Genomic DNA, 11,235 nt, shown 5'->3' with positions numbered 1-11,235 from the left:
CCCCAAATCCCACATTTTGCAGTATTTTGGGAGCTACAAACTAAAGAACAAAAAATATACCTATGTCAAAATTTCCAAATTCAAATGAGCAATATTAAAAACTCACCTAATAGTGTATGGGGAAAGGTATTTTTTTCTTTTCAGGGGAAAATGTTACTTCAGAGAAAAGTAACATTTCAGAAATTTTCACATCCCACCTACATTCAAAATACATATTCTTCTAACAATTGTGCTATTTTTATTATTGTGCTATACTGAGCACTGTCAATTCAGTGCAATCAAGAGAGACCAGTGATGAATTCTGGCCCATATTTATATACACATTTAGGTAAAGTTGTAAAGAAATGTGGATCTCATACATGTCTCTAATTCCCCATTCTGCTACGTCCCAGTTGTGTTTATCTTTGTGCTACAAGACGTATACAGCTACTGTAAAACATGAACATTGATCAGCTATAACATTATCACCACTGACAGGTGACGTGAATAACACTGTTTTCATGGTACCTGTCATTGGGAAGGGGGGGATGTTAAGCAGCAAGTGGACATTTCATCCTCAAAGTTGATGTGTTTGGAAGCAGGAAAAATACGCATAAGGATCTGAGCGACTTTGACAAGGGCCAAATTGTGATGATAGAAGACTGGGTCAGAGGATCTCCAAAACTGCAGCTTTTGTGGGGTGTTCCCGGTCTGCAGTGGTCCAGGAAAGCAAAAGCGGTGAACTGGCGACAGGATCATGGGCGGGTATAGCTCATTGATACACATGGGGGGCGAAGGCTGGCCTGTGTGGTCAAATCCAACAGATACGTTACTGTGGCTCAAATTGCTTTGGGCAATGTTCTGCTGGGAAGCCTTGGTTCCTTCCATTCACATACATGATACTTTGACACGTACCACCTACAGTACTTAAGCATTGTCGCAGACCATGTACATCCTTTCCTGGACACGGTATTCCCTGATGGCAATAGCCAAAAAGCACAAATGGTTCAGGAATGGTTTGAGGAAAACAACAAGTTCATGGTGTTGAATTGGCCTCCGAATTCCTCAGATCTCAATCTAATCAAGATCATCTACCATGAAGCCATTATTATTATCTTTATTATTATTATCTTTTATTTATATAGCACCAACAATTTACAGTCCTCCAGTGCTGTCATATTCCAGAACTGCAAACTATCCGGAGTGTCCTGAAGTACAAGGTGTTCAGTGCTCAAAGACACGGTCACTGTATGGTAGGCAGAAACCGGACTACCACTGTACTAGACTCATCAGTTGCAACGTCAAGACTGGCCCAAGAAATATCTGAAGACACATTTTTCAAAGGTTTTATGGACTGATGAGAGTGACTCTTGACAGTCCAGGTGGATGGGCTCGTGACTGGATCAGTACAATGCTCCATCGCATGCATCAAAGTACTTCACTGCATGGCTAGCAAGTAAAGGCCTTAAAGATGAAAGAATAACGACATGGCCCCCTCATCTGACCTAAACCCTATCGAGAACTTGTGGGCCCTTCTTAAATGGCAGATTTACACAGAAGGCAAACAGTACACCTTTCTGAACAGTGTCTGGGAGGCCGTGGTTGCTGCGGCACAAGAAGTTGATCATCAACAGATCAAGAAACTGACAGACTCCATGAATTGAAGGCTTATGACTGTCATTGAAAATAAGGGTGACACAATTTTTTATTTGTAAATTTTGAGTTGTTTGTGTAATATTCACTTTTACTTTCTTAAATATTCAATGTAAAGGTTTCTTGTGTAGTTGTTGAATAAGAAAATTAATTCTCAAAAATACAACTTGTCTGATAGTTGTGCACACAGTGTATGTTACGGTGTTTGTAAGTATGTTACAAGGTGTAAGTATGTTACTGTGTGTATGTGACTGTAAGTATGTTACAGTGTGCGTTGCTGTATGTGTTAGCATCTTTATACGTTACTGTGTATGTTATTGTGTAAGTATGTTACAGGGTGTTAGTGTGTGTAAGTATGTTAATGTGTATGTATGTATGTTACTGTGGAAGTATGTTCCAGGGTGTTAGTGTGTGTAAGTATATTACAGAGTGTTAGTATGTGTAACTATGTTATTGTGTGTATTTATGTTACTGTAGAAGTATGTTCCAGGGTGTTAGTGTGTAAGTATGTTACAGGGTGTTAGTATGATTAACTATGTTACTGTATGTGTGTAGGAGGAGCTTCGGGGGCCCGACTGTAAGTCTCGCAGGGGCCTAGCATTTTGCATTACGCCATTGACCAAACCTGTACTGCTTTAAGAGTGCAGATATAGAATCCTATAAGGAAGCCGTATACCTTGCAAGACATTCTGAGTAATATACAAGTAAAGACATTACTCAAAGGCTGAGCGCAATATACACACCATTTATTTCCCTTCCCACCCTTTCCGCCCAAATGCATCACTGGAACAGACTCTGGAGGCGGAGACGCCCGCAACCTCCCTCCTCCTCCTCCGCTTGCATTCAGCAGCTACATCCGGGTTCTTTCTGGAGCTCTATACTCTGTCACTATGGTCATGGCGGAAGGTACTGCAGTGCTGAGGAGGAACAGGCCCGGCACTAAGGCTCAGGTAATGACACTCGCGCTACTCTGCTGCTTTATCGAACATAAACCGCTGTCGCATCGACAACCGCTACGAGAGTTAAGCGGCGGAGGTACGGCCGTACAAGAAGCGAAGCGTGGCAGAATACAGATTTGGTCGTACGACACCATTTTCCGTGCCGGTATCCATCCGCGCATTCTCTGTTTGTGAGGGGAGTTGTTAGGGCTCTATTTTCCTTACCTTGTTAGGGTGACGGGAAGCCCTTTCACTTATAGACTGACACCTAATCGCAGATTCGTCACGTTTTGTAGGTTGTGCTGTTCTTAATATCCACGTATTTACTAAATCCAGTGGTGTTCTCGATAGTACTGTGTACACTCGCAGTGTGTGTATATTTTTTAAACCACGCTCTTGGTTTACAGATTCGTGTTTTCCTGGTCACTTTATGTTGAAACCTGTGATGATGTCATTGAGTCGTTTTCTGGGGCCAAGTAGAGGTTTAAGGAGTTCTAAGTTTAAATGAGGCAGCCCTGGTGAACTTAACATTCCCATAAGGGTGATAGGAGTGAGAAGACTGTAGCAAAAATGTGCAATGTTTTAATGGTACACCGGCGTTTACATAAATACTGGGTATTCCTGAATTTTTATTATTATATAATCTATTATATAACAGCAACAATTTACACAGCGCTTCTCACAAAACATATATTCAAAGAGAGTGACAGCAGTAAAATTGGCAGGCTAAGACAAACCGATGCATTAGGTGAAGGGCGCCCGGCTGGCAAGCTTACTATGGTTTGATTATTTAATTTAGCAGTCATTTTCCGAATCTGTTAGCCTGCGGGATGACTGTGTAGTCTCTGTGCGGTGACTCTTCTATGTTGAGTAGCGAATGATCTATTGAGTATGGCTTTAGTTATTCCATGGAACTTAGAAGATGCAGATATCTTATTAGAGTAATAGAAGAGTAGTGGCTATTCACCAGCGGTCTATATGGCTTCATATCATGTATTTCTACGATTATCACTCATTTCTCACATACCTGGAAATTGAGTTCTCAGATGAATGAAAAACATACACAGAATGGGTAAATAACAGTCAACACAAACAATAAGTAACCAGTGTATATGTTATCTAGGTGAAGGTTTTGCGTTAATTGATACAATAATCCTTTGTTTGTTTTATTATATCTTTTGTAATTTTCCATGAGATCTGGAGTCTGATCAATACATGATCGATATGAATACAAATCCAAGATGTTTTATTCTATTATCTGAGTATTAGATTGAGTAGGTGTGGGACAAGGGGCCTATGGCTTCTTAATGTACTTCTGACTATATTTTACATATGGCTACACTTGTATAGAGCCACCACACTAGCCCCGAATATGTATGTATAGGTGTGGGACAAGGGGCCTATGGCTTCTTAATGTACTTCTGACTATATTTTACATATGGCTACACTTGTATAGAGCCACCACACTAGCCCTGAATATGTATGTATGTCTCTTACATTATTTAATAAACATTTGTCGACACCTGTAGTATACGCTTGTGACAGGGCCAGGCTAGCTGGCTCATGTGTCATATGAAGTTTAGCCGGGTCACGGAGCACTTTTGTGTCCGGTTCTGTATACCGTGACCCGGTAATATATTATATTGTGTTTATTGTGTAACCGGCCCAGAGACTGATGTGGATTCAGCCCCAGCCTTCAAGGAGACGATCCTATAATCTGGCTGGGGCTCTTAATCAGCCAACACAGCCCTGTCTGCCCTGACGGCACCCGCACTACAGGGGGGATAACACAGGTGGGGGAACCCATTGTATTCTGTAATCCCCTAACCTGATACATCCCCTGTATACTGATGGGATTTGTGATGGGATGTGGCTGATGGGATTGGGGGTTGGGTTCGGTACACGTTGCATTGAGATGGTATATAAGTTCTGTGTGTTTGTAATAAAGAGAGTTGTTCTTCTGGTTTTACTCAGAATGGTGGTCTGACTGACCTGTGGATAGCTGAGTGCTATCCGTATGAGGGACTGACTGGTGATTCCTCAGCCCTCAAACAGGGGTACCCAGCCTTGGGTACGGTGACCCTGTAACAACGCTTTATAAGAGCATAATGTCAATTTACTGTTCTTACACTTCATTGTATACTTTCTGCTGCATAAAATGCAGCTGAGCTAGTAGTTTTGAGTAAAGCCGATTTGTTTTTGTTTTTTAAATGTTTTTAACTGCCCCCCCATAAGTTGTGTACAAAGTTAAATCCTTTTTACAATCAATTGTCACCTCTTGATTAAATAACAAACTGCAATCATATAAATGAATTAAGATATTCTGCTAATGTATTGCAGCTGATATTTTTCAGTACTCACAATAACCAAATCCACCAAAAAAAGAGGTGTGTGTATATGTGTGTGTGTGTGTATATATATATATATATATATATATATATATATATATATTATACACAAAAAGGGAAAACAAAAAATATATAGTCTAATTCTATGTGTTTACAAGAAAGAAAATGTATCCGTGAGCAGCAATGGCACGGTATAGCGTTAAAACACATATAACGTATTTATGCAGTACAAGTCATTCATGCGCATGAGTTCATTTTGTTTGGATTCCAGTCCATTTTACTGAACACGTATCTATTGTTATTGGACTAGTATGACTACTTCCTGCTTCCATTCTATCTGAATTTTGATGTTTTGCTGGCATACGTGTAAATGAATGTAAGCTCAGCTCCCCACGCCTAGAACAGGAGGGCTGCTGAGCACGTGCAGGAATGATCCCTTCTGCGTACACCTCTGGTAGATGTAGTCACGGGAGAAGTTAAATGAAACAGAAGTCTCGCTTTCTAGCTCCAGCAACGAAAGAATGCCTGCACCAATTTGCACGCAGCATTCATTAATAATTACAATACAATTTTAGCGACTAGACTGTTCCTTTAATATGGCCACTAGTGAGCCACACCCCTTGGTTGCGTTGGGTATTTGTGCTAGTGTATATATGCATGTATGTATGTCATGTCTATTCAGTTTTGTGATTTACTTCATATGAAGTGCGTTTTGTTACAAGATGTCGAAAAACTTCAGTGATGAAGTTCTTCTTGGCTGGTATTAAGTTTCTCCCTGCAATAGGAGACAGTGTTGGAAATTGGTTAAACAAAGACTGTTCGCTTTTAAAATGGGTACTTAGAAATGCTTTTTTTCAGTAAAGAATGCTATGTGTTAAGATAAAAGTGTAAATATCTTCACATTCATTTTTTGTATTTACTCTTTCTAGGATTTTTACAACTGGCCTGATGAATCATTTGAAGAAATGGATAGTACGTTGGCTGTTCAACAGGTAAGATATAGATTAATGAACAGATTGTATATCAGGTTATAACTATCACTGGGCAAAAATACCATGATAAATACTGCATCAGGGCATAGGAATCTGTTGCTTTTTGTTCCGTGGTGGTGGCTGCTTGTAAGTAACATTAACAAAAAAAAATTAATATGTTATGCATCTTCATAGCCTCATATAATTGGCGGGAAGAGTGCTGCAGTGTAACTGGATATGTTCCTTTACTGATGTCAAAAGCATTCCACTCGGTTGGTAAATATAGTTCCTCACAGTGAGAAGCTGCTTTGGTATAACTTGGTGACAGTGAAGCCAACGTAATTCTGACCATTGTTCCCTAAATAAATAACTGTATCTGCTCCCTGTAAGTGGACATCCTGTTTCGAATGCCATTCAAAACCAGGTTATTGCCCCCCCCTCATCATTGTAGTCACTGCAGGTTTGAAATGTGGCACTGTTATTCCCTTTCTGCCTGTTTTGTAATGTGATGTTTATTGCTTTGCACCTTAAAAAATTATTTTGGCTGTCACTTAGTAGATTGTTCTGTTACAGAAATCTAACAGTGTTTCAATTATATTTCTTAATCCCAGCTGCGATTGCGATATAATAACTGGGATCTCATATGCTTGTGTTTTCAATTCTATAACTATTATTCTATGACTAGCCCTGGGCAGATGGTTAATTGTTCACCCTGCCGTATTTAGGCTCTTTGATATTGTGTTCTGTAATATCCAAATTGTGTGCGCTCGCTCATGTGTTTGTTTTGTTTTTGTTTTTTTGCAGTACATTCAACAGAATATAAGGACAGATTGTTCTAACATTGACAAAATTCTGGAACCCCCTGAGGGTCAGGATGAAGGAGTGTGGAAATATGAACATCTTCGGTAGGTATTAGCGACTCGTTGAAACTTACTGCGATGGGTCTATAAACTCACGAATCCCACTCTCCATTCATAATGCCACCTTCATTTTCAGGTTTATTCGCATACATAGATATTTGAGATTTTAGAGTAACAGATTTATGTTTTAGGATAATTATTCAAATGAAAAGAAATTCAAAACAATGTCCTTACTGTATTTTTTTTTCTTTTTTACAGACAATTTTGTCTTGAACTTAATGGGCTTGCTGTCAAACTCCAGGTAATCGTTGTTATGTGCCCGAGAACCATTAGGATATATCTTGTGTGTTGGCCCGGGATTTTACTCTGGCTCATAACTTGTAGCCCCCTCCCCCCTTTGCAGTCCATACTGTTAAAGTGGGTCTTTCATCCACAAAAGTGATCACAGTTAACCAAAGGCAAGTGTGCTAAAACTAATCTTACATATTCTTTATATGAGACATCGGGGAATCAAATACTTGAATCTTGCAATAATCTTTGGCTAGATACCCCCTCTTCAACCATACCCCTTAATCCCTTATGTTTCCAGCTGTGGTTGTTCCCAGTAGTGCTATGGGAAAGCTGACCCAGCTGTGTTTGGTTGTTTAAGGGGCTGTGTGTTGTAACAGCAATGGTTTATTTCAGACTGAATGCCACCCTGATACCTGTACTCAGATGACTGCAACTGAACAATGGATATTTCTTTGTGCGGCCCATAAAACACCAAAAGAGGTAAGACTTTGCTTAACGTGTACATTAAACTTAAAGAAAAAAAAAAAAAAAAAGTTGGTAAGGTGTGATAGTTTTTCAATGTTTGATTCTGATCTTTGAGCTGTGCGTGAAATCCTTAAAAGACAAACTTCTGGGGGAAAAAACCCAGATATATTTTTCATGGTGTATATTGCACACCTAGCCTTACAGAATCCAAACAAAAAAGATCGAGGTGTGGTTTCACATGAGCACACACTGATCTTTTGGTTGGTTCGTAAAGATGAATTGGTGAACAAGACAAGAAATAATGTTTTTGGTCCTGACTACTTTAGAGCAATTGCAATAAAACTAGTTTTCTTCCTATTGAACTGTACAAGATGGCACTTACACGTTGGTTCGATGGAACAGCGACTTTCTTTGAAACGGTTAAGTTAAATGTTTTTATTTTTATTTTTGATTTGCAGTGTCCTGCTATAGACTACACAAGACACACGCTTGATGGAGCTGCATGTCTACTAAATAGCAATAAATATTTTCCAAGCAGGTGAGTTAGTTGCGTGAACAAAGTTCATGCATAACAAGTCAAGTTGCTAATGGAATGTTTTCTTAATTGTGCTTAGTGTTTCTGTTGCCAGTAGCATTGGATTGTAGGTCTCATTCTTTTCTTCTGTGGGTACGTTTACTAAGTAAAACAGTTTAACTGCTATGATGAACTGTTTAAAGTAACTTGGCAGCATTTCCTGCACTGTAATTTTAATCAAATTAAAACGTTCATGGAAACCGCAGTGTACTGTAAGCAAATACACATGAGCTGCATTAAACACAATTTAAGAAGTTATAACTCGAAATCTGAAAAATTGAAATCAGTGTTTATTAATCGAAAATATTGCCACCAACAAGTTCTAGAGAGTAGATCCAGTTTTAAGCACGTGTGCAGCCATTTACCCGGTTAACAAAAATAACCCCCGTTATGCCCTATGCATGGTTTAGCTACTTTTCAGAATGTTAATTTTCATATGATTTAGGAACATTGTCACTATATGGTCTCTCTTTCACAGGGTTAGCATAAAGGAGTCTTCAGTAGCCAAACTAGGATCAGTATGCCGTAGGATCTACAGAATATTTTCCCATGCCTACTTTCATCATCGCCAAATATTTGATGAATATGAGGTATGTATATTTGCTTTTTTCTCCTCTCTTAAATTACATTTTAGAATACCTGTATGTTATGTCATCTCCCCCGGCATAAGTGTTTTTTAAGTGTGCGCCTTTCAAATGAGGCTTTCAAATATGTTTCCATGCCACAATGATTTGCCATTGGTTTTTTTACCGGGTACGTGATTCGTAACATCAGATCTGAGTGGGAATACTATCATGCAGTGAACCTTGCAATCCATGCTTTTTTTGATTATTAAATTGAATGGCTGAGCATGGAAATAGTTTGTAAATTAGACTTTACACTGGGTAACATGTTGATTCCTACCCATGCTATATCCTCTTAATGCCTTCTTAAATTGCATTCACTAAAGTTTGTTTTATTTTCTAGAATGAAACCTTCTTGTGTCACCGTTTCACTAAATTTGTGATGAAGTATAATCTTATGTCCAAGGATAATCTGATTGTTCCTATTCTGGAAGAGGAGGTGCAAAATTCAGCTGCTGGGGAAAGTGAAGCATGATCATCCTAGCAGAGAACTGCATCTGTGTTTCTGAACCTATTAACATTTACGTACTGTATATATAATTTTAGATTCTTCAATCATGTATCCTTATAATGGCTTCTTTGTTTAGTATAGGTTTTGTATACTATGCCTGTTACCTTTTTAAATTTGGGAAATATATTAAGTTATTCATTGGCTGTATATTCATCAACGTGGCTTTCGTGGTTTTTAAGAATTTAGGATTCTGTTCGTAATGCCTGTTTTAATAAAATAGCTTTTGGTTCTCTTTGTTACATACTACACAATCTTTTGATCGTACTTGGGGAAAACATCACCAACTTTGATAGGCAGTTTATTAATAAGATATCCATATGAGAATGCAGGACGTCTCACTGTAAATCCTTTTTTGAAGATCATTTTTTGCTGTGAAATATGTAAAACAGAATTTTGCTGTTATAGGCTTGTCTGTTCATTAAATTGTGTAATATTGGTATATATATATAGAAGTATTTTTAAATGTAATGGAATATAGTTATATACCAGTACACTTGATTGGAACTCTTTAAGCAATATTTACTAAGTGGTGTCACACTGTATCTTCTGTCCGGAAGAGCGCATACCTCACTTTCTTCTCATGGAGTTGCACCGCTTGGTAAATACAGCACCTGATCTGAGCACAGCATCCTTCCTTATTTCTGTGCCTCTTGTGGTCAAATGTAAAGTTGCAGATTCCAAAACAAATGATTAATGAGCTTACTGTCATGACCTTCAATAAAAATAAAGAATATTATCAACTTTCCTTTATTTCAGGTCGTTATTGATTTAGTCTGTGTTTTGTGTGTAGTGGGTTTTAGATTTGTGATTTAGGTATAGATTTAAGCTCAATTTGAAAGAAGCATAGCCTTTTTAAACAAAACTTTTATGTACCATAACCAACTAGGCCAATCCAAAAGCCTCTTTACCTTCAGAAGGGTAGATGGGGAAAGTTCCAGTGGACCTAGACTAGCATTCAAGTGTAGCTGCTTCTTGGATGCTGACATATTTTGGGTGAGCCTAACCTATAAAACCATGGATCAACACATCCTAAAGTGACACACGTATAGAGCAGTACCAGCTGGTTGATGAATGTTCTATTTTCAGAATAATAAGCAGTGGCGGAACTACCGGGGTCGCAGCTGCAACCGGGCCCTGGAGTTCTGCCAGTCAGGGGGGCCCAAGGGGTGTCGAGCGGTTGCTGAAAACGACCGCTCGGCACCTCTTGGGCCCCCCTGACTGACAGAAATCCAGAACTCCTCTGCTCCCCACCGCTGCTGCCGCCGCCTGCCTCAGTGCTGCCCAGAGTGCAGTGTTGGGAGCGTGAGGCGTCTGTCTCGGGTGCCGGTGCTTCACTGCTGAGCACCGGCATATGATGTCATATGCCAGCGCTCAGCAGTGAAGCGCCGGCACCCGAGACAAACGCCTCATGCTCCCAACACAGGAGTTGAAGGTAAGTGACCTACAAAGGGGGGTAGGGAGGGAGTGGGTAGATCGTGAGAAGGGGGGGCGGGTAGGGAGGGAGAGGGTAGATCGTGAGAAGGGGGGGTAGGGAGGGAGAGGGTAGATTGTGAGAAGGGGGGGTAGGGGGGGAGATAGTGAGAAAGGGATAGATGCGTTGGGGGGGAGGCCCTTAACAGATTCTCGCACCGGGGCCCTGAGGTTTCTAGTTACGCCCCTGATAATAAGATTCACTTCAATCTTATCAGGTTCTTTTCTATTAGACTTGCGCATTCGTTTTCGGGCGAACATGAAAACGAGCACGAAGAAGCTGTTTTTTTGTTCGTTCCGAAGGAACGTAGAACAGAATACAGTGCTGGCCAAACGTAGGCGAAGACTCAACCACGAAGAATCGAATTTCAAACAGGAGTGAGCTGATCCTCGTCTGTCCAATCGGCTCACTCTTGTGACGTCACGCTAAGGGTCTCGTCCAATGCCTGTGCTGCTGTTTTTTTAATTCTGAAAGCGCCTTTATAAGACCAGAGCTTGCCTGAGAGATCCATTCATTTTTCGCTGTGACTGCTTTGGCAACACTGCTGTGCT

The 11,235-nt window shown here is 40.0% G+C and overlaps 1 protein-coding gene across 2 annotated transcripts; it reads left to right on the top strand.

The window, feature by feature from the left end:
- Nucleotides 1-2,522: 2,522 nt before the first annotated feature.
- Nucleotides 2,523-9,177, top strand: LOC149290650 (MOB-like protein phocein). 2 transcript variants are annotated; one of them, XM_089488480.1, is made up of 8 exons: nt 2,523-2,582; nt 5,848-5,910; nt 6,694-6,794; nt 7,008-7,050; nt 7,434-7,520; nt 7,964-8,043; nt 8,558-8,669; nt 9,046-9,177. In XM_089488480.1, exons 1-8 carry the CDS (start codon nt 2,523-2,525, stop codon nt 9,175-9,177), a joined length of 678 nt encoding a protein of 225 aa, XP_089344606.1. The 2 variants fall into 2 exon arrangements, with proteins under 2 accessions (XP_089344606.1, XP_089344608.1); XM_089488482.1 differs by lacking the exon at nt 5,848-5,910.
- Nucleotides 9,178-11,235: the final 2,058 nt, after the last annotated feature.

Source organism: Sceloporus occidentalis, unplaced genomic scaffold (assembly GCF_023333645.1).
Source record: "Sceloporus occidentalis isolate IW3139 unplaced genomic scaffold, rSceOcc1.0.p SCAF_38, whole genome shotgun sequence".
In the NCBI taxonomy this organism is placed as follows: Eukaryota; Metazoa; Chordata; class Lepidosauria; order Squamata; family Phrynosomatidae; genus Sceloporus; species Sceloporus occidentalis.
Note: the sequence above shows the minus strand (reverse complement) of the source record. Positions and strands in the feature narration are given on the sequence as shown.